The sequence below is a fragment of the Stegodyphus dumicola genome, chromosome X2 (genome assembly GCF_044657685.1).
Source record: "Stegodyphus dumicola isolate Sdum_Otavi_A_Nest chromosome X2, ASM4465768v1".
NCBI classification, from domain to species: domain Eukaryota; kingdom Metazoa; phylum Arthropoda; class Arachnida; order Araneae; family Eresidae; genus Stegodyphus; species Stegodyphus dumicola.
Window position 1 is genome coordinate 172,259,202 of NC_140781.1, and position 25,290 is coordinate 172,284,491.

The window sequence follows — 25,290 nt, forward strand, 5'->3', positions numbered from 1 at the left end:
GCAGATGTGATGGGCATATTCACAAAGCCTACAGACCTTTTCTTCTACGGTCTGCTCTCATAGGATAAAACATCTGCTTGGCGGTCATATTTGGAATGGCGAGTTATCGCCTTGTACGCTTGATAATTAACGCCAAACAAACCTTGTGGGCTTTCAGTAAAACGAGGAGAAACAGCGTTTATTTCATTCGATATTTTTTTTTTTTTTTTTTTTTTTTTTTTTTTTTTATGATGAATGAAAGCTAAGGGGAACTGTGTGAAATATGTTTTAAATAACCTAATGATCATACTAATATTTTATTTGTATTTGGTTAAAGAATGAGTTTAAACACTTAAAAGTACGATAATTGTTCTAAGAGAAAGTGTTTACATGGAAATGGTATACTTACTTTTTCGTCATTTCTGTTTGAAAGAGTCTATTGTGTAAATTTCCATATCGCATTAATTTATACAAATAAAGGAATATTAAAAAAAATAAACCAAATGAAAACATTCAATAAACATTTAAGGGCGTCGGATGCCTATTTTTTTACTTAAATTATAAATAAAATTATATTTTATTCCATTGTGCGCTATTTCTATTGTAACGCTTTTCGGGATCTTGGATCATTATCATGCTACTGGTACCTACTACAAAGAGTACAAACCAGTAAATAAAAATAAGAAAAATTAGCATTAACAAAAATAGAGAAAATAAAGGTGTTGAAGTTTTAACACCGTACCCGAAGGCAAAAAGACCGATAATGACAAAGTCATTCAAGTAAGCATAAAAATAAAGATTAATCCGTGCAGAGATTGTAAAAGTCACGATCAGGGATAGAAGTCTGAGAATTTCTTCCGTGCACCGTACCGCTTAACTGCGGTTTCTCCCATTATTTTCACACGCTTTGCGGTACACAATACTCATATTCAAATAGCAAAGGCGATGAAGCAAAAGTTGCCAAGCACAAGATTCTGTAAACCTACGTTTTCTGTTTTAACCAATCGGAGCAAACAGTAGAGGAAACGGTCTGTAGGCTTTGTGAACATGCATGTGATGGTATGAGAAGGAATAATGATCGATGGATAACTCCCTCGCATTTGCCATCTGCAAAAATCTGCATTTGTTTCTGAAGATGTGAAATATATTTTTTCTATGATTCCGTTGTCTCATATTATTTCAGTTTTATTTGTTTCAAAATACAATTTTATAGTTTATGCATTTGTATTCAGTTTTTCAATTTATATTATACGTTATAATGTACCCAAATATATACCTAAATACCCTAAATTATTACTCCAAATAAATTCATTCGCTTTATGTCACAGTTTTTGAGAAATCTGTATTTTTGTACATTTTTAGTTTCTCTATAATAAATGACACAATTCAATAAAAAATTTTCGATAATTAGATAGTATCTAATTTTCGATAATTAGACCTTATTTATTCAACCAATCTAATGATAAATTAAAGTCTAGAAGTTGTGAATACCAGCTATGCATCACTATATTGTGCTCTTCTTTGTGTGTGCATGCACTGAAGTGAACATACATTTGAAGTTGTAAAATATATTTATTTGGATCGTATTTGTTGCATATGTTATCACTTCTAAATTGTATCACAAGAAAATAAGATCGAATAGCCGATCTTAGTTAAAACATACTCGTATGTAAAGAATTTATGATAAGATGTAAAATGGATTATTTACATAATTCTGGCTCATAGTTAAACTTTCCAACCACCATAAAATAAATGATAAAATGAATAATACATGGAAACAGATCTGTGCTTTAACAATTGTCCCTAATACAGTTAGCTATTGCAAGTGCAATTTAAACTGAAACAGCTGGATTTTTTTCAGTTGGCTCTTTTTCTTCTTTAGAAGCAGATGTTGCTTTCTTGTCACCGATGTATTTTTCACCCTTACGCGTAAAGATTATGTTCGAAATAATAAAAAGCACACTACTTGAAATTGTAGCTCCCGTCATAAATTGAAATAGAACATTAGGTTGTGAACCGAGGTAGATGCTAATACAATGTGGAACTGTCATCTCCAAGATGCTGGAAACTAGTGTGAAAATTGAAGCAATTCTATTGTTGATATTGATGTACTTTTCAACCCATGATAGAGATGCTGGGAAGATTGATGCTACGCCTATACCTAACATGGCAGTACCCACCCAAAGAGCGGTGACTGACCATGTTCCAATTGTTAATAGTACTAACGCCGCTGCAACAGATAAAAGAAGATCAAAAATCAACAAACTTTTTACGCTAATTTTGCACGCTAAAATAATGGATAAGCCTCTCATTAGCGTGAAGGCTCCCCAGTATACAGATGTCATGTAAGAACCCGTAACTTTGGATAAACTATGAATACTTTTCACTACGTATGATGTAAGCATTTGGGTAAAACTAACTTCAACTCCAGATATTAGTCCAGTTTGTAAGCATATTAGAATAACTACAAGGCAGGTGAACAATCGACCGGGATCTCTGGTACTTTCTTGTTCGCTATTTTCAGCGGCACTTTTTTCCTTAGATGCGAAGATATACACAAATGTAAAGCATCCAGTAACAAGTGTTGCAAGTATGCCTATGATTGAATATGCAACAGTTATTGTAGGAATAGTATGAGTTTCACTGGCCGTAATTCTTAATTCGAGATCGCTGATATTCTGAGGAAAATTAATTGAAGCTGGTAACTCGTTGGTAAAATTGTGCGTGACGCCAAGAAGAGACAAATCGGTAGTAGTTGGAACATGTGCAGACAAAAAGGGGGCAGCTAAGATAGGAGCAAAAAATCCACCTAATCCATATGCAAAATGAAGACCTTGAAGGAACGGTGCACCTTTCTTTCCCCATATGCGCAAACAGCAAGCGTTACTCCCTGAAAAGGAAAAGAAAAAATTAGAAAATGCTAAAAATTGAGTTTATTTATTTCTGAGGTGAAAAGTTGGAAAGAAAACTTAAGTGAAAAAAATTTTTTTAAATATTTAAGAACGAACTGGATGTTACAAAAAGGAAGAAATAGTAACAGTTTAGAAATTTCAACATGTATTAGTCCAAAAAAGATATTTTATATATATGTTTTGTGTGCATACTTGCTTATTATTATAGCTTACCTGATGTATTTGTAACCTGCGATAGAAAAATGAATGTAATGTTACAGAGTCGTCATTAGTGGGGTTTTTTTTAATGCAGAAACCACAAAAAGTCAAACGTACCCTCTTGTCAGGAATCGAACCCAAGGCCTTCCAAGTGCTGTCACTACAGAACGAAAAAAGACGCACAGAAAGTTTTTACATCCCTCCACCTAAATGGCCAATGCAGCATGAGGTCTAGTCGACCAGATTAAGTAGGAAAGGAATCATTGTTCACAACATTTTAGTTCAAATAACTCTGTAGAACCGTGAAGTTTATATATATATATATAACCTGAAAGGCTCAACCGCGACCTCGCTGGAAATAAATCAGAGATCTTTTAACTGCTAGCTAGAGGTACTGCTCATTAAACCACTGACGGATAAATATTTAAAAAAAAAATTCTTGCAAGATAAACAGTCATCGAAATATTCTTTTCTCTTTTAAGGAGATACACGTGATATCGGAGAATCGTTTGAAGTAACAGAGCATATGGTAAAATTATCAAATAATGGTCACAATCTGAAAGTTACCACGGCATTACTTTCATCTTTCTGTTATGCTATTGTTTCAGCTATGAAGAAAAAGTAATTTACACTCACATGGTTTCAAAAATGTTTCCTGTCATTTTCTTTTCTTTTCTCTTTAATGATTTCTTAATCATTTCCGTGTGAATATCCCATAGTCCACGTAATGGCTATTTATTGCATTAATTTAGGCAAATTTATTGCTGTAAATTTATATTTTATAATTTTTTTTTTTTTTTAATTTTACTGAAAGGATTTCTTTATTTCTTTGGCAGAAAATATGGAGTCGTGCTGAGATGAAAGTCGACGCTTTCGTTGCATTAATGTTATTTTCAGAGTAGTTTTTAATTGCTGACTGCCAGTTATCGATTTGCTATACGTATGCATATAACCTGTGTAAATAGACTTTAAACAGGAATTGGAAGGGGACAGGTTACTTTTTCCTAAATGTTAAGAAATGGTTTATTTAAGATACAATAACACGCCGAACAAATATTAATTTAGAAGTCAAACAACAAAAATCAGCGTTATATTTTCAAATTTTCACAGGACTAGTTTCGATGGTTTTACCGAACCATCATCCTCAGCTGCAAAAGCCCAAATGAAAGAGATAAGATATAATGATTAGATAAGAAAGCCTGGACAGGAGATAAACTATTGGCGCCATCTGCTGATGAAACCAGAACTAAAACATACTTTCCTTAAGGGCTGAAGGCAAAGATCGATTGGAATTAGGGTCGTTAACTAGAACAGAAAGATTTTTTGGATGTGAAATGCAAAAGCGCAAATGAACGAGATAAGAAAGCCTGGACAGGAGATAAGCTACTGGCGCCATCTGTTGATGAAAACAGAACTAAAACATAATTTCTTGAACGGCTGAAAGCAAAGATGGATTGGAATTAGGGTCATTAACAAGAACAGAAAGATAGTTTGAATGTGAAATGCCTCTAGAAAATCCAGTTCACCAATGGAAGATATTTTTTGAATAATTTTGGCAGCAGAAAAATTGAAAGTGTGATTTTCAGACCAACAATGTTGGGCAACAGAAGCAGCAGGATCATTATTAGTAATGAATAGCAGGATCATTATTAGTAATGAATAGCAGGATCATTATTAGTAATAAGGATGATTTAAATAAAGTTCTTTCAACAATGAATTCCATTGATCCTGCTATTCAGTTCACTTTTGAACTTGAGACTTTCAATTCTCTTCCGTTTCTCGACGTTCTGGTCACACGTAACACATCCAATTTCAGTACTACGGTTTACCGTAAACCTTCATCGGTTTGCCTTCCACCCTACTTCAAATCATGTCATCCGACTAAACAAAAGTTTGCTTCATTTTATTCCTATGTTTTCCGTGCTCTTCAAGTTTGCTCCTCCAAACTATCCCTTGTTGAAGAACTAAATTATTTAAAAGCAATAGCTATTGACAGGGGCTTTTCATCCAACATTTTTAATCAAGCAGTTAAAATATTCTCAGCTCAACAAACCAAAAGGCACACTCTTGTTTTAAGAGATTATAAAAATTCTGTTGTCATTTCCTTCTTTCCATCAATTAGCTATAAAGTTGCACGTATTTCGCAGAAATTTAACTTTCGGGTGGTTTATTCTCCCATCAATAAAATTCCGAGTTCCATAGTCAAGGACCCTATTCCGGATATGAATTCTTGAGGTATTTACAGGCTTCCTTGCCAGAGTGGTTTAATTTACATTGGCCAGACTAAGAGAGCGTTAAAATTTCGCGTTAAGGAACATAAGGCATATATTAGAAAAAAGGAAACACAGAAGTCTTCTGTTGCCCAACAGTCTTGGTCTGAAAATCACCCTTTCAATTTTTCTGCTGCCAAAATTATTCAAAAAATATCTTCCATTGGTGAACTGGATTTTCTAGAGGCATTTCACATTCAAAAAAATCTTTCTGTTCTAGTTGATGACCCTAATTCCAATTCATCTTTGCCTTCAGCCTTTAAAGAAATTATGTTTTAGTTCTGTTTTCATCAACAGATGGCGCCAGCAGCTTATCTCATGTCCAGGCTTTCTTATCTAATCATTATATCTTATCTCGTTCATTTGCTTTTTTGCAGCTGAGGTTATAATGGTTAGGTAAAACCATCGATACTAGTCCTGTGAAAATTTGAAAATATAACGCTGATTTTTGTTGTTTGACTTCTAAAATGGTTTATTTGTTGCTACTCTATTAAATGGAAATTTCTAGCTCAAACATAGATTAAGAAAGGTAGTTTTTCTTTTCATTTTTTTTTCTTTTTCTTTTTAATGTTGTCAGAATGTTTTAAATGTTTTGTCTTGAAAGTATATGGTATAACTATTGCCGTTAATGTATAATGGTCTTTTAAATACTTAAAACTATTTAAAATCTTGCTGTTTTACGGTTTAAATGCTGCAGTTCTGTAGGAAAACACACATCTTCGTAATGTGTCAGATATCCTTCTGGTAACGTAACGGTAACAGCCACTTTTCATTTTTTTAAATGGAAGTAAGGCCAATTCACAAGCGACAAATAGTGAGTAGTAGCTCTCTGTCACTCATGTTATAGAATGGGGAAAGGATTACAAGAATTAGACATCCGAATCATCCAGCTAAACTGATGACTACCGAAAAGTGTCCTTACCTGTTTCCTGTATTATTAAATTTCTTAAAAAATTGCCAAGTTTCAAAAGACCTTTATATCGGAATATTACGAGGAAAAAGAAGCATACAGTTTCAATTAATTTATAAAAAAAGAAGTACAGTGAAAAATGTCATGATGAAATTTGAAGAGGTATGTGCATGCATTATGAAGTTTTTTCCCCCATGCTCATAATACAAAATGGTCACATATGCAAAGTTGAGATTTTATTTTGTTTTATCAAGTTTTTCTAGATACTGCTACAATTGCAGTTTGTATGCTATAAATCTTAACCTTTCCTAATTGGACCAGTTAGCCTGTCGGTAGAGTAAAGTAAAGCCCCTTACGAACTTAGTGTATTTATGATTTCTTAGATTAGCTTAAAATTATAATCATTTTGTAATTTTCTATATTGCTTTAAACAGCTATGAATTCTCTATCGCATGTATGCGTGTATTCGCAGAAATTTGTATTCACGCATATTATCATTACTTTTATTAACTTGTAATCAGGTATGTTCTCATTTTTGATTATTCATATATGTTTTTTAGTATTCTTTTATGAACACTGTGTGTAAAAATGTTGTTTCCAGTAGTTTATGTAGGCAAGAACTGTATTAATTATGCATTTGCCAGCAGGAACTAACGCAGGCATTCTTTGTTCATCCGAGTCCGTTAACAGAAATGGAACTCCTAGTGGCCTTGTAACAATCACATCCGCTTTAAACAAGCATCACACATTCAAAGTGAAATATTATCTGTTACATTTGGCCAAGGGAATCCTAGGGGACTTCACACAAGACCAAACATTGAAGAGAATTCAATGGTAGGCTTAACAGTAAGTATTTTAAACCTCCACCTGATCAGCCACCTCATTCCTGTTCAAAGCGTCTTTCGCAGCCGCCTTGTTGGCATAGTGGTAGGGAAGGCGGCTGCCAAAACCTGTATCCGGCTTCGAGAAGGCACTGATGTTTTTAAATACAGTGTCTTTGCGGCATGGGAGCTCTTAAAATACTGTTCAGCCGAAAGTTCTCCGAGAGTTTAATGATAGGGGAAGAGGGGTAAGAGACCTCATGATCTTTCTCCCAGAGAATTCTTTATATATTATTTGCTTACTTTAATCCCCATGCTTCGCCGTATCTTTTCACTGATGCTTTAATTTATTCTATTATATTTTACTTGGCTTGCATTGTACATACATTGTTACTTTTTACTTCATTGTTACTATAGTGTTCTGCATCTTAGAATAGTATAATGTTTTTACCTGTACACATTAGTTACTGTATGAGATTAGTTGTTGGTCATATCCTTGGGTAACTCTTATGCGTAACCTGAGCAGTCATTTTGGCCTTCGGCGTGGTATTGCAATTAGAAGATCTCAGTGTTGGGGGGTGGGTGGACATTGGCTATACGCTCAGACGCTGGTACGCTGCCTTGCAGTGGGGGGAAATGGGGTTCTGTATCAAAACTGGAAAAGAACTATACGAAAGCGGCCTTAGCAGCCGATATGATAAGAACTTCCGCTGACCAGTTGCCCCGTCGTCGGTGCAAAAGATTTTTTCGCAAATTTTTTTAAGCAAAGGTTAAAAATTTTGAAGTTTAGATTTGGCCTTCGTTGTTAATTTCGTTATGCTTTGTTAGGAAACGCCACAAGCATGTTTAATTTGTTCTTTAGAGAATGTCAAGTCATCTACAGTTTTTTCTTCTTTCTGTTCCTCCCCCTTCATATCTTCTTACACATAACCCATACTTTTATCTTCTTCTACAAATCATGTGCGGATTTTCTGCTTTGAAATGAAGCTGAGATTCCATCGAAGTTTGTTGGAACTGCAGTAAGGATTTCATTTTTCTGAATTCTGAAATGCAAAACACCTTCTTCAATGTATACGTATCCAATTGAATTACGCTAACAGATAGTGACTGCTTACGTCGTCGTATAGAATAGTACGGTAGTAGGAAAAATTCATAGCTGCACGCAGAGTATTAAAAATAAATAGATAAATAAATAAAAACACATAAGAAAACACAATTTCGTCTTGAAGCTTTTACGGCATTTTTCTCCATAAATTATTGAAATTACATGCCTCTTTTATAATAATCCTGCATGCTTCTGAAATGAACTAAAGAGGTAACGGAGAAGAAATGTTTCCTGAAAAAGGTTTAACTTTTCGAAATGCAGTCAGAAAAGTCAATCTCTTAGTAAAGTTTAAGAGTGCATCTCTTAAATTTATTATTTTAGCTATACAAAAGTATAATACAGTTCAAATTGTAAGAGAATACTCACCAGTATTACTAAATCCCATCGCGAAACCGGTTATGGCAAAGGTAGTGAGGAGTGTGACAAGACTTCTGCACCAAGGAATAACATAAGCTCCCATAGCCACGAACATGCTACTGATTATCAACGCCTTTTCTTCATTCTTTATACTATCCAAAATGAAACCACCTAGAAAAGCAACAAAATACTGTTTACTTACAATTATATGTACGTTTAGATGAAAAAGAAATTTGAATGCATGGTAATTATCGGGTTTTAACGAAAGTTTCCCGTTACCGCAAATATCATCTGCACAAACAGTTCGCGTTGGCGTGTTTAATCATATTTTGTCAAACGATTTCTGGTATTTGAAAGAAAGAGAAGAGACTTGCTTTAGAACAACTGTAAAATTAAAAAAAAATATCGTTATCATTAAGTACAAGGCGTCTGAAAAGGAACTACCACGCTACGAAATTAGAACCATCGTTTACTTCCAATTTTGTTGCAAAAAGTCAGCTACAGAGTGTCACCAAATCATGTATACAGCTTTAGGTACTAGTGTTGTATCATATGACATTGTGAAGGTTTGGTACGTAAAGTTCAAAAACAAGGACTATGACATTCGAGAAGTAGAGCGCTCTGGTCGGCCTGCGAGAACTTGTAGAAGAAGATCAGTATGTAACCACTCCAGAGCTTGCTAAGAAATTAGACGTTAGTGCCATGTCCATTAGTCACGTCTGCGGAGGCTCCCCAGACCACTACGTCTATCAATGCCCTCTCACCAATTCCACTCACCTACGTCAGTGCTTCAGCGATGTAGACACTCACAGACACTTTATTGCACAAAATCGTGTGGCTGTGCATAAGATATGTCAGACTATTATCATGATTGCAACCATGGGACAGGACATCTGCCAGGTCATATAAGACTTTCACTCGCTCAGCTGTCTCTTTTCCATTCCACTACTTATTTATTTTTTTACGTATTTTTTACTTATGTACTTTATATTGCGCTATTTATTTATTGTATTACTTTTATGTTTTATGTTATACTTACATGCACTGCAATATGTTTCTTACACCTTCTGTTCCAAAATCTGTAGCCTTTGTACAGCCACCTAGCCCCTGTAAGGCCATGTTTCTCACCAAACTTCTTTAATTCTTCGATAAGCGCTGGACAGTGGAGGACGAGGGACATGCCCCTCCTTACCTCTGGTAGACGCCAGGTGCCCCAGTTCTCCGTCACCTGTCCATTAGTCACGCGATGTATCGCTTAAACTTGATGTAAAAGTTCAATCGCTGCGTGCCACATGAGCTGACTCAAATAGATAAGGGCAGACGTGGTCAGCCTGCACTGATCTGCTCAAATATTAATGCAAGGACAAAATTCTGGACCGGATCGTCAGTTATGATGAAAAGTGGATTTACTTCTGCAACACAGGCCAAAAAGAGGGTTTATGTGCGACCAGTGTGCCCGTCGGCAGCTTCGCAAAGCGCAGTTTGACCAACAGAAAAATCATGCTTTGTATCTGGTAGGACTGCCGTGGTATTAACCACGAAGAGCATCTGGGAAAAATTAAAACCCTCAACAGTAAGATGTACAGCGAGATCCTAGTCTATGTTGACGCTACTATCAAGGAAAAACGTCTAGTTGAGTTCCGTCTAGCTGAGTAATGCAAGACCACATGTGTCTGCATTCACCGGCTGGACTCTGTATGGACTCGAATGGGATCTTTTGCCATACCCACCATATAGCCCCGACATCGTTCCTTCGGACTTTACCTTTTTCACACCTACAGCTACATCTTGCTGGTGCTAATCTTCCACTCTGCATAGGACATCCGAAATGAAGTTTTGTACTCGCGGCCACCAAGTTTCTAGGCCGAAGGCTTTGAAAAAATTACCAAAACGTTGGCAGAAAATTATAGATTTAGATGGTGATTACTAACCGCACTAAAGGTACTGTTTCCATGTTTTTTTTCCTTAACTTTATTAAGAACGTTTTTTGGCGAAAACCTTTCGTCATAAACAGATATTTACATTGATGGCCATAAGAAAATTTGCAAATTTCATCGGTTACAAGAGAATAGAATAGGTCATAATAGAATAACATAGAATCATCTTGCTGCGTCCGAAAAACAGCCCATTCATTCAGTGGTTTGGTTATTTATAACAGCCGTAGCTAAGCCAATGAGCAACCGAAGGCTGTACACGAATTTAAACTAATTTGTCAATTGGTATAAAATCAACGAATAGTTTCCTATGAAATGACGTAATCGGATGTACGCGACTGATTACTATATTCCTTCACATTAATTCAAGCAGACGTCTTAAAGATTGTTTAAAATGAAATGTCCTGATAGAGTCCGTGAATTTCACTCTGTGAATAGAAAACGAAAACTGCGAATTACGCTGATTTTTGACGTACAAGCAATTAACATTCTGAGACGAACAAGCAAGGAAAACACAATAATAGTTGCAGCTAAGGCAAGCAACTGACGGCTTTAGTATATATGTGCGAGTGAAAATCGTTGAGAGACAGAAACAGTTATGGAAACCATTCTGTAGGTAATAAGAATAAAATCGTTAAAAACTGGATTTTTTAACTGCTAGCAGGGAATTGTTTGAGCTTTTAATCCCTAGTGGGGAACATTTGATCACTTAAGGGTGAATGTCCTGACGAAAATTCTAAAATTTAGCTGAATCTCCAGCACAGTGCTGCGTCGCCAAATATAGTAGATTTTTATATTTTAAATAACTTACATTGATTCGGAAATTAGTTATCTTTATAATAATATGTTCTTCTCAATGAGAAAAAGTATTTTCATTTTTATGCGTTGCTGTTTCCAGTTACTGCTTTATAATAATTTGTCTTAAACGTTTAATCACTTTTCCAATAAAATTGCAATCTGATCTTCCTCGAACTCTAACTGGATTTGGAGAAGAAATATAATTTACTTTATACATTCAGACACAAAGATATAAAATTAACTGCTGAATTACTATACATGTAAGAAAAATAAAGAATTAAAAAAAATTTTTTTTTTTTTTTTAGTCATCAAAGGCAAATTTTTTCCTTCATATTCGTTGCAAAACGAAGATTCAAAATATTATTTTCTGTATAATGCTTTACAATGTTTTATGTATAATGTTTGTATTTTCAAATATTACAGAAATAAACTGTACGTATAATTTTATAATTGAAACTTACCATATAATTAGGTACTTTTATTGTGTATTAAATCTAACAGATTCATTGCGTCTGTTTCTTAACATATTCTTCTTTAGTTTTTAGATTTTTATCTTTTATTGAATTATATATATAATTTCTGTTACAGATACATTGTGTTATTAGTGAAATTCTATTCTGAGTAAATCAAAGGCACTATTACACGTTATTTTCAATTTAAATAAATTAATGCCAGCTACAAATCTAGTAGATTCATAGCACTCGAACTCGTAATTTTAGCATTGCGCCTGACAGATCGTTATAAATTCTAGAATTTCTTTATTTTCTCTAACTTTATTACATCAAGAGAAAATTCTCACAGTGTTCGCCTTGTAAAACATTGCAGTTTGTTATTTAAACTTAATTATAATACGATTCTTTACACGATTAAGTTTAGTATTCACTAAAATACGAATTGCTGCCTTTTCCATTTCCTTTCCTTTATTTATTTATTTATTGGCAAGGTGCAAATAATTTTATTTTTAATTGCAGTCAATTTCATCGGCAAAGGTCTAAAATTTAGGGAGACTTTTATTTCTAAACTGTATCTTTATTTGGTGGTATAAATACGTAGAATCTGGTCTGGATATACAACATGCATTTGAAATTAACAGGTTTAACCCAGGACAGTAACTGAAAAATCTGATTTCTGTGGTTGTGAAAAATATGAAAGTCCAAGGGAAATTACGGTTGATGAAGGAACAGAAGAAATTCTCGCTTTATCAGCTGATGAGCCTAGCTCTGTAAATGAATCAGACAATATATTTCGAATTGAGAATTGACAGTCGTTTCATCAAATAATAAAATTTCGGGTGGGGGACATCTAAGGTTCAGTCATGTGTTATGGAATTATAAGGGAAAAAAGCGGCAAAATTCTGGCAAAATATAGTAAACAATTTTAAAAAATATTGAAATATAGCTCGCAATGTGTTTTAAATAAAATTAAACAGCTGAAAAATTTATAGTGCTTTTATTTTGAAAGAAAGGGATGACCTTTTTAAGGGAAATGGCTCGTATTTTTGTAACGCATAGAAGAGGGGGAAAAAAACACCCCTCGTCCATCCAGCTACTTCGTTCATCATGATTTCCACCAAAGCAGAACTAACTGTAGTTAAGCGGTTTTCCCGCTCGGCGGCCGGTGGCTTTGTATTTCGGAAGCTTATATAATTAATTTGTTATACTCTGACCAAATTTTAAATTTACATCAGCTCTATTAAACCTTTAATTTTACATTTGTGTGAATTGACAGCCAAAACATGCTTGCTTTCATTTTTATGTTTCCATTCATTATTTTACACTTTATTTATTTATTTATTATTATTATTATTATTATTGCGTGAATCCATCAGCTTGCTGACTTTTCAAATTTTCAAACATGCATTTTAAAAATTTTGAAATTAGCTAAATAGCGCTGTATCGCCAAATATCAGTATTTGTTACAATTTTTAACTATTTATCTATAGAATATTGGAAGCTAATATTTTTACCATTATATATTTCTAGAAGAGCAGGTTCATAGTTTTTTTTTTTTTTTTTTTTTAAATTAAAAAAAAATTTGAGAGTTCAAGAATCGAAGACCTTTCTTGTCAGTAATTAAGCAAAGTAAGAAAATCTGATTATGGAGGTTCCACACTACTTCATAAGTTGGAATTAGGCAAGGCAGATTCGAAGTATGACTTTTTTCGTGAACTAGTTGATTGGCTAAATGATTATGGTAAAACACACACGGTGGCCATACATCTAAGAAGAGTGTGTTTGTGGAGAACTTTCTAAGAGAAATTAGCTTACATTCACATTACACTATGGTTAAATGACGAAAGTACCATGTAGCTAGCCCATTCAGTCACCAGGTGTAAAAATACCGGACAAAAAGCCATCAGTCCGCATTTATCTTAACCTGCAACCTTAACATCATCATCCTTTTAATCATTCATTCTTCCTACGCTAACAAACCGTGACAGCAGATCAGTACTGCGCAGACATGTTATAGTAACCATTGTGTATTAAGCCAGAGAATGACCTGCCAGGGTTTTTTTTTTCTAGATCATTCGCCAATGTTATGTCAATCATTCGTCAATGGTCACACATTTTTCTGGTATAAACAATGAGCTCACTCAATGTATATGTACTACAGATCGATAATTTTACTTTTAAGTAGGTGTTCTTGGCATTCTTTTAACCTTTACTTTTTCAAACATCTAGGAATACGTCCATCTCATTTGCGACATCTTTATATTTGGGGAAAAAAAAAGGTCAGAGAACTATTAGAGGCTCAGATAGCAATAAACGGAGGAGCAGAGAGATTTCTTTTAGTGTTTGTGAAAGATTACGAGATGATGCGGACAAAAATATCATAAATCCGACATATTTTTCATTTAATAAGTCGTCTTTAGATAGCGTTGCCACCTCTTAGCTGTCAAAATCCGGGAGAGAAAAAAAAAAAGTTTCCTGGAGAAGAAAAAAAAGTTTCTTTTCAGTCGGAACTGAAAAAAATCTCTGCCTCCTTAATCTCGTTTAAAAGTATTTTTTGAGCTGCAGGAGCAAGTACACTCTCGTAAATACTTGTACATTTTGTTCTACCACAAGAAATCGTTTTTGTGGTAGAAAAAAAGAAGAATCTGGAAATAGAGTGCTATACAATTTGTGCAATCCTGGCTATTAAAAGTGTGATGGTGCTTAATCCTATGATAGACTGAAGTAATTTCAATTGCTGATATATTGTCTTGTTCTTCTAAAAATTTCTTAATGAAACAGTTCCAAACCGATTGCGAAGAATCCCTATTCAATATTAACGACTAGTGTTTCTTGCTTTGAGAATGTACAGTTAAAGCTCTAACATCCTCGTACTTAATATTAACCGTTTTCCGACATACTTTACATTCTCCGTTAAAGTTGTCTCTCTTCATAAGCTAATCAAATTCAGTTAACCAGTTGTCTTGACATGACGTCGAATATTTTGTCTTTTTTTGGTGGTATCAGAATCGTTTTGCAGAATCGCACTTGCAGAATCAGAATCGTTATTTTTCACTAAACATTATTATGAAAGCATTTAAATAATTTCAAAATACGCACTTGCTTGTAGATAGCTAACTAACTGCAGACTAAATGAAAGAATGGATTGAAAATGAGAGGATGAGGGGAGATAGGGGGTGTGACACGCCGACATGAAACCACGACTCATCCCGTAAGGCGCTTACTCACCGCTCACCGTAGATCGCTGCTGTAAAGAATATGTATTGACATAAACGTTCTTTGGGTGCAGTGTGCGGTCGTGTGATTTTCGATGCTCTCAACCATTTCGTCCGTGCACATTTTGTCGTTATTTTCGAGAAACTTGATATTCCTGGAGAGTAATATTTATTTTAAATTCCTTCCGGGAGCCGGGAGATTTTAATTTTCAATAGTCAATTCTGGGAGAATCCCGGAATTCCTGGAGAAAGGTGGGAACTCTTATCTTTAGACTCAAAAATGCCCTTGGCCTACGTCCAGGTTTAATAAGAAAGTTCGCTGGTATATTAAAACAAAATAATGCGATAAAATGGTGTCAGAAAGTCGTCAGAGGCGAATAATCCGAAACAATATACGAAGTTAAAGATAATTCCAACTTTAAAAATGTTTCTTCTAGACGTCCGACGAAACAGCCCATCATTCATTCTTCACACATGGCGCCATCTACACTGTTTTCTCGAAACTGATTTACAATTCTCGAGCTCTGTTTCTCTGATTGTTCGAATAGTAAAATTAGTGATTCATCTTTAGATAAGTAAAATATTAACTTCATAATGATTTAATAGGCAGTCCCGGAAAATGACTGAATTTGCTCTCTGTAAGAACCTTTTAATTTCTAATTAGCAAAAAACTGTCATAAATATTCGTAATGCACGAAATCAATACTTGTTTTGCGTTATTTACACTCTTACGAAATGGAGCTATTTTATTACTAATTAATATTAGTTAATATATTGGCTTCAAATAGTTAATCTTCAACCTTCTTGTCACACATTAGCCAAAGATGATCCACCTTCAGTTGTTACAGTAAGCAAATTTTAGCAAAGTTAGCTTTTTTTTTCCCGTAATTTTTTTTACAGTGGAATATGGTGACAATATGGAAGCAATTTAAAAAATAAATTCCTCAAAACACGTATTTCAGAGTGTTCCAAATAAACTTTTAAATCATGTGCTTGAACTGGGTATACTAGGTGAAGTATTCCGACACTAGTTATTTCAAGAAAAAAAAAACACTCTTGCTTCATCAACACATGCACTCATATTTCTTCAAATAAAAATAAATAATATTTAATAAAAATTAGCTTCCTGCTGGGCAAAAACATTTAAGTTGATTGTTGGCAGTAGTCCCAAAGTGCAAAGTTTCAACAAGATTAACTGAAAAAGAAAAGAATATACTCATGCCTAACTACGAGTTAAAATACCATAAATAGAGATAACGGATATAGTATTTATTATAAGCGTGCAAGCTTATGGCCTGATTGGGCCGTCTCTTGTTCAATAAAGATTTGCCTAAAAAGACATAACTGTAAAGTTTGATGAGGTAATTGCTCCACAGATTGGTTTATTTCATTATGGCAAAGCATGCAAGGGCTATCTAGCCCAACAGAAGGGATGCCTTCGTGGAGGAGTTTCTAAGGGAAACTGGCTTGTCTGTACGTTACACATGGAGGAAACCATGAAAATGCCCTTGCAACCAGCCCGTTCGTTTGGAATCCAACACAGGTTGGGAACTGACAGTATTCAGCGACTTTACCGCTCGGTCGCTGGTGGGCGAATGATCCAAAGAATAGGTGATGAAAGAAAAGTGGAAACCTTTGTTCCGAAGCCGGGATGACTTGTTTCATAGATAATATTTCAAATAAGCAATCATGAAACAAATGAACCAAAAGATGTGTAAAACACCATACTAGTGGCAGGCGGAGTCACAAAGTAAAATCAAACAATGCACAACAGGAGTATGACAATAAAAAGTTTAAAATATACAATCCTGCACAGATTTCTAAATTATCAAACACGAAGAATACAATACACACAAATAAATAAGGTAAAACAAAGGTAAAGGAAAAAACTGTGTACCAATCAAACACGTACTAATAACTAAAAATTATAAATCAAAACATGAAAAGGAAGGGAAGTATTTATAAGCATGTACGACAAGCTATCAATTAGGAAACAAAGTTATAATCGAAATAGAGAAACAAATTCTCATTTGGAAAATATATATATATTGAATGATCTAAAATTCATTGAATTCGAAAACGTATATATACGTATATATGAGACTGGTTGAACTTCCTGTACCGCAGTTGAGGCTTAACAGGGCTTAGTGGAGCTATTTAATTAAAGAAACATTGAGATCTAAAACAAGGCCTAAATCAGGGCTATTAAGCAGTAGAACTTTCACCTAACTACCTGAAGTAACTTAAAATAGAGTAAACAACTAAAATATGAACTTGAAATCTAGGAGCTGGTGAGATTTACCAGCTGCACCAACAAAAGCACATTATTACATACTTTGTAAAATATAACACATGTTACTTGCATGCATAAAAATATGTTACTTACATTGAAAAGAAATAAAATAACAGAATATCATAAACATTCTAGTTTTCCTTTAAATAGACAGGGAAATTTTAAACAATCAATATATAAATTCATTTCATTTACAGATACATATTTTATGAAATTTGACAATCTCAATTTACTCACTGTATTTTTACTTAGATCCTTTAGAGTATTAAATTTAGCAATATCTGGAATAAATCTTAGAACAATATTTTTCATAGAAGAGCATCTAAACAACAGGTGCTCAATATCGACATTACTCATGCCACATGAGCAGGCACAATTTTTAATCGAAAACCTATTATAATAAAAGGGAAAGTGTCCATGATTAGTTAAAGCTTGGTAGATACTTATCACTTAGGCATCTTTTCTCACTTACGATTGAGATTAAATTATAAGTAAATCTTCCTTTAGAATCTGGGTCGTTCCACTTTTCTTGCCATACAGTCAAACTTTTTCTTTCCAACAAGGATTTCAAACTGTGAAAGGAATCTTTACTTCAAAATCAATAATTTGATTTTCAGTGGCAGCCTTTGCCAGTCTATCTGCTAACTCGTTACCAATGGTACCAATATGACTCTTCGTCCAAAAGTGTTTAATATCTCTGAAAGCGCTAAGAAAGATGAGCATGTCTTATATCTGTTTAATTAGATCGTTACTTGGACAAACACCCGTAATTGAAACAATTGCACTTTCGCAGTCACTATAGATTTCTACAGGATCTATCGCAGAATTAGAAATAAGCCAATACAAGGCCTCTCGCAGGGCCACTAATTCTGCCTGATAGACAGAGGCATTGTCAGAAAGTCTACATTTTCTTTGAAAGCTTAGTTTCTCATCTGAGAACGCACAAAAGGCTGCCCCCACATGACCATTTAATTTAGATCCATCTGTAAAAATCGTGCATCCTATCATATTGGGGAGGCCTTTGTGCCAATTCAACCGTTTCAACAAAGCTGGATGAATGTCTAAACCTTTTTCAAAGTCAAACTCTTTAGCTGAGAAGATCTCACTGAAACAATCGACAGTTTTATTACCAGCTTTTCATTTAAAGATAGCATATTCGTTTTCCTCTAAAATATCGATCGGAGGACATACAACCCAAATCTGAAGAGCTACTGTGGAAACAGTTTTAAAACACTTAGTAATCCTCAATAAAGCGATTCTTTGAATTTGCAAAATTTTGTTACGCATTCGGACCGTTCCAGTCCACCATGCGCCACATGCATACAGTATCTTCCTCTCAATAGCTCTTTTATATAAATTCTTAAGAACTTTACCTTGGAGATTCATTTGACTAAGTCTATTAAGAATATGGGTGCATTCGATCGTTACTTGATCTAGGTGAGGTATAAAAGTGAGCTTTTCATCGATCGTAATGCCCAAATATTTGATATTCTTAGAAACTCTAATTGGTTGCCCATACAGTTTGCACCTAGGATGTAGTGATCTAGTATTAGTTTTGGCAATACCCAAAAGAAAGCTCTTCTTTGGATCAAATTTGTATTTAATATGGAAAGACCACTTCTCCAATTCTTGAGTATAGCGACCACTTCCCGTGGCCAATAAAACAAAATCGTCAGCATAAGCTTGTATACTAACATTTTGGGGTAAGGTTATGTTTGAAGCTATATTAGCAATAATATTCCACAAAAGTGGACCAGATATTGAGCCTTGGGGACAACCCCTTTGATAATTTCTGCGATGCCACTTATTGCCATCATATAAGGAAACTTTTCTTTCATTCAGAAAATCACATATTAATAAGAAGATATTTCTTGGACATTTCATATTTTTTAATTCCTTTAACAAAATTGGCCACCAAACATTGCTGAAAGCGCTCTTTTCATCTAAGGATAACATTGCAGTATGTTTACCATTCCTTCTATTTCGAAGGATGTCAGAAATTAAATTATCTATAGCCTGGGTTTTACCCGGCATAAAACCAAACTGATTTTTATTTAAAAGATTATTTGATAACAAATAATATTGTAACCGTTGGGTCATGAGTTTATCCAGCACCTTGCCCCAGGAAGGCAGTAAGCCAATGGGGCGAAAAGAGGAAGGATCTTCTCTATCCTTTCTTTGTTGAACAAAACCAAATCAGCCTCTTTCCAACATTCAGGAAAAATACCCCTCCGAAGACATTCATTCAGAATAGCTACAAAGAACATTTTATTACATTCAAAGATTTCTAAAAATAATATCCATTGTCAGGCCATCTTTACCAGAAGCTTTTCCTTTATTTAACTTTTTAAGAGTAAATTCCACTTCATCCAAAGTAAAATCATAATCATTTACGGTCTCTGGAGGTATCCTACAATCTGATCTATATTGATAATGACATGCTACATCACCATAAATAGAATCACAAGGAAAGTGATATTGTAGGAGGTAATTTACTGTTTCTTTGTTATTTCTATATTCTTAGTATAAGACCCATCTTGATATTTCAAAGAGGAAATTTGTAAAGCTGGTTTATATTTATTAACAGCAATATAGTAAGGAATGCCAAAAGGTTGATGAATATTCAAAGTGTCACATAGTTGTTCCCATGCACAATTTTTACTAATGTTGATTTCTCGTTTATATTCAGCTAATTTCTTCTTATATTGAATCTTAAACAAATATTTCTCTATACGATTATAACATCTCTGAAATTTTCTTCGATACAGTCGAGCTTGACTTCTTAAAACAGCTAGTTTTTCGGACCACCAATACACCTGTTTACCCAGAGCGTTGCTCTGTTTAAATTTGTTCATCTTCTTATTTTTCTTACAGATATCCACTATTGAGTTAGTAAGATCTTTAATATAAATATTTAAATCAGAAGTATTTTCTAAATTTTCTTCGGAAACTTGATTTATAAAGTTATACAGTTCTGCAAGAAAATTTAGCCAATTCAGATCCCAAATATAGAAACGTTCAAATTTCTTCTCTCTAAGTAAGTTGTTTAGAAGTCCAATCTCAATGTAGCGATGATCGCTACATGATATATCCATAGAAATAGACCAGTTCAAGACAAAAGAAGATCTTGCAATGGTAAGGTCTATTCAGCTTTCGCCTCTGGCACCGGAAAACGTAGCCGGGCTATCAGGACTATTAAGAACATTCAAATCGTTTGTCGAGCAGAATTCAATTATAGCATTACCTTTTGCATCTATTGAGTGATCATAAGGACCCCCATAGGGGACTCTTGGCATTGAAATCTCCGCAAATAATTATTTCCGAGTCATCATGCGAATCAATAATACTGTTAATACAATATAAATAGTCATTCAAGGCATCATTAGGGACGCAATACACTGAAACAAAAACTATGTATGTTTCTATTATTAATGATCATTTTAATAGCCACTATATTCGAGGAAGCGTACAAAAGCATTGCTGGAGAGCTGTCAAACAGAACGATTGCCACTCTTGGATAATTTTTGTCACAAAAAATTCGAAATTTCATCGGGATTCCCTGAACTTTATTATCCACTACATAAGGTTCTTAGATCAAGGCTATATTATAGCCCTTTTCAATAGTTTTTATATATAATTGATTTACAGCAGCTTTGGCGTGATATAAATTTATTTGAACTATTTTAAAGTATTCGTGAAGAATTCTTGCCATAATTAGTACGACTGATTAAAAGATCCATTTGTCGTTTGTGACAATGACAATTTTTATCTAAGATAGAATGATCAACGCTAAGCTTCAATTTATACTTTTCATTTGCCTCTTTGCAATTAATACATTTTGGACTAGCTTTACATTCCCAATGTTTATGCCCAACTTCACCACAATTAGCACATATTTGCGTTTCTAGGCATTTTGTTTGAAAGTGCCCCATACTTTGAACATTTAAAACATTGAGTTACTTTCAAAAATTCTTTAATTCTAAGACAAGACGATCTTATGTTAAGTTTTCCTGCTTTTATAAGTTCTCTATATTTCTTAGCATCTACACTGGCCACCCAATGTACTTTGTTATTTCACTTTGTTATTTGACACTTATATATATATATAAGTGTCAAATTAGCTGCTACTGCTCCTTTTCCCCACCCTTTTAGCTGTGTAATGTTATGAAACCGCTGTACGGCAACTCACTTTTCGCCAAATAATTAGGCAATTTAAAGAAAGTTTCAGGTTACAAAAAGTTTTTTTACACAGGCTGATCTCACAGCTCCTGAATTGAATTGAAAATTTTATTTTCGTCCTGTAGATAAGCATAATTTCCTTCACACTTTTTATACAACTTTTATTTTAATAAGTAATATTGATTATAAGAGGCTCACATAAGAGAAAGAATATTGATTGCGTAGAACAGTGAAATGCCGATCCACAATGAACAAGAAATTTGGCAGTCGAAGCAGATTAATTCCATTTTTATTTAAATTCACATTTATAGCCACAGTTTACTTGGCACTCTAATCGTGTTCTTTGTCGACTATATTATAAATTGCACAATTATAGCTGGATCATTAAGAATATCATACCAGCAATACAAGCTATTAAAAATTATACATACATCAAATAAACTGCTATGACTTTGAAAACCTTTATAAATCTTTACCTCTTAAAAATATTTTCGACAATTTTCTATAAATTCCAAAATTATTGCCACACGTTTACTCAATAGTTAGCATTGAAAATTGGAACAAAATTTCTTTTAGTATACGTTATTCCATAACTTGTTATGGTGTACGTTATTCCATATTCAATTGTATAATAATATTTTTTTACAGGTCAGAGGAAATCCCATGGGTTCTAACAGTTCAACACAAATTTGTATTTAGTTCTCTTTACACAACAGTATAAATTTCAGCTAAAATTAAAAGAACTAGAATTTAAACTATTAACAAATACCTACAGGCACATAGATGCTATTATTACTTTCAATAATAATAAAGCAAAAGAAAATCTCAAAATCTATCCTAGCATTCTCAAACGTTATCCTACTAATAATAATCAACATGCTATAGACTACTTGATTTGCAAATTATTGATCATCAAACCTTAAAAATTTTTGACAAAAGAAGATATTTTAAGTTCACTACTATTAAATTAATCAATTGAAACTCTAATTTTTCCAAAAACGTAATAGAAAATACTTTTAGAAGTCAAATTAAAAGAATAAGGAATATTTGTACAGACATTCAAAATTTTAAAAGTGTAATCTACTTACTAATTAGCACAATAAAGGATAACCAAATACTTACTCAATTTATTAATTTTTATCTCAAAAAGGTAGGCATTAATTTTAATTTCAATCTTTTAGTATAAGATATATGAATACTATATCCGAAACCTTTAATAAGGAGGATAAAGTTGGATAGCTAAGATTGGAAGATTTATACATATGTAAACAGTACGAAGTATAAATTTGTAATATTCTTTTTCTGGCTTCTAAGCTTTTACTAAGTCGGAACCAATTTATTTTCTTAAGTCGCAATTACAGCTCGTTTTGCGTGAATATTTTTAACTTTTACTCTATTTTTTTTTTTTTTTTTCCATGACAGATATTTTAAAAATAAATTTACCTATTTATCCGATTTAATAGGTAGTCTCACTTTCTAGCCATGCCATAACTACCATCTTCACTAACTTAATTTCTGCTGTTCTCATAAACCTGGCAACTGCAAGCAAAACACCTGCCCTTAGGATAAAGAATAATACCCCTTTCATTGTTGCTACTAGTACGATGTGCAGTGTAAGTTTTTGGCTTTTAAAATTATTCTGGCCTAATTCATTTTTAAAATTTTAAATTTCATTAAATTGAATATTTTTGTAATGTTACGAGTACTCCTTTTATTTACATTTGCATTATAATGCTTTATTTTCACATATTTTGCTCATATAACTGATTCAATACTTACATTTTGCTGCAACTTTTTTTTTTTTTTTTTTTCATTTAAATAAAGTTTTCCATTTCCAATTAATTTTAAATTAATTTACATCGTGTAGAAGAATTCTTGATATGCATATGAGTTTGCTAAATTTGGGGAATTAAGTAGTTACATTTAATTACATTTCTACTTTCGATTTGTGTATGCATAGCAAGGACGAAACACGATGTCTGAACGGTTGAAGGAAGTGTAAAATGAGCTAATTCCCCCTGAAGAGTCGGTATCGTTTCATTATCTTTTCAATTGTTCATTTTTACGTAATTTTCTTTATATGGCTATAATTATTATTAACAATTTTTGCGTCACGATTTTATGCATATCAACTAATCTATTACTATTAGCCATTGCTTGTAAAGCAATATTTCCATGCCGATTTTCCTTTTGCTATTAAACTTTAAAAATTGCTTTTACACTTTAAAAAAAATTCTAAAACTTTTCAAAATTAAAAAAAAAAAGTTTTGAAATATTTAAAAATTACGAATTTGTAAATTGGAATTTTACTTGATTGGCTTTCTTAATTTTAATTTTAAATACAGGAATTTAATATATATATATATGTATATTAATGTAAGCTAAAAGCATTTCATTCAAAAAAAAAAAAAAAAAAAAAGCAGATTTTTACCTATTAGAGAGCCAAGCAGGTAACCAGCTGACCTTGCCGAGAATATTAAGGAAATGCTACTGGAGTCTGTTCCACTTGAATGTCTGAGGTCAATCAACGTGGGACCAGGAATGGACACCATAAGTCCCTGAAATTTGTGAGGATCCATTAGTCTTTTGAATGTGCAAAATTTCTAAGCACTGATTTATGTTTTTAAGGGGACTTCGATACATTTTGAATGATTTTTTTTAAATTTAAGAACTTTCATCTACTTTTTATGAATAATATTAAGTAGTTTTATGAGACAAAATGGTCTTAAGCTGAAAAAAAAATTTTTGCTATTAATTTTTTTTTAATTTAAATTTTTTTTAAAAAAGTCAACAACTAAAAATTCTTTCTTCTTCCACAGTTTTCAATATTTTTGCTTTACATTTTTATTGTATTTATAAAAGTCTTAATAACTTTAGGGATCGATTTTGCAATTAATGAATTAGTTTCTGAGAAAAAAAATAAAAAGCACATTTTTGTATAAAAACTTTAGAAAAATATGATTTCAGTGACATTTTTACTTCGAATAATTTTTCTTTTCACTATTTTTCAAATCCCATCCTTGATTCTATTTAGTATATAATTTTAAAAAAGCATCAAAATTATTAAATAATTTGTTCCATATCTGAGCAAGTTTTAGGACTTTAAGTAAAAGGATATTTGAAAAATTGCCAACTGAGAAATCGCAATTTAAAGAATGTAAACTGTCTGAATGGTCATTAAATCATTTCAAATTTCTTAAAAATTTTATTACTGAATTTCAATATATATATATATATATAAAATAAAACTTAGTAATGCTCAATTAATTAATATGAACATAAATTACAAGCACTTGTTTAAAATCTTATCTGGCTAGAAATATTGCAAAAAAATCATAAAATGCAAGTAGAATTTTTCTTTACATGTTTTTGTTTTTTAAAACACGCTCAAAACAATTTTAATGCATGAATTAGTTATAATATATTTTCTAAAACGCTTATAATCATTATTAATAATATTAAATTGTCGTTTTATTGACTTTTTTAAAAAGCAAAATTTGAAATTTTAACAGACATAAATCATTTTATTTAAAACCACTTAGCAGCTTATGTCATTTCTTCTCCTATTTTAGCCATTTGTTCTCATATATAAATTGCATTATAAATTAATTTATGTGCATTTTAATTAATTAAAGAGTTTAATGTTTGTTCCAGCACTATTTCAATAATGTTACAGTCAGATACTTGATCACTTTCATTACGCCACCTCTTTCTGTTCGTATCTAATCACAGATAATTTCAATTTTTGAATAAGCATAGCAAAGTTGACTGATAATACACGTAAAATTATTTGCTGAGCTCAGTATAAATATATAAACTTGCCAGTTTAAAGGTGAAAAAAATTTTTTTCAACTTTAATTTGTATTT

At 32.9% G+C, this 25,290-nt stretch overlaps 1 protein-coding gene across 4 annotated transcripts in view; it reads right to left on the minus strand.

Moving 5' to 3' along the window:
- Window positions 1-1,531: 1,531 nt before the first annotated feature.
- The window catches only part of LOC118202364 (sodium-dependent glucose transporter 1A-like), an 83,071-nt gene continuing 59,312 nt past the window's right edge, over window positions 1,532-25,290 (minus strand). For all 4 annotated transcript variants that reach the window (XM_085809036.1, XM_035374526.1, XM_035374524.2 and 1 more), the window contains 3 exons: window positions 23,855-23,981; window positions 8,562-8,723; window positions 1,532-2,869 (listed from right to left, as the gene is read on the minus strand). In XM_085809036.1, coding sequence (XP_085665162.1) covers window positions 1,812-2,869; window positions 8,562-8,723; window positions 23,855-23,981 — 1,347 coding nt within the window. In that variant the 3' untranslated portion in view covers window positions 1,532-1,811. The remainder of the gene's footprint in view (window positions 2,870-8,561; window positions 8,724-23,854; window positions 23,982-25,290) is intronic.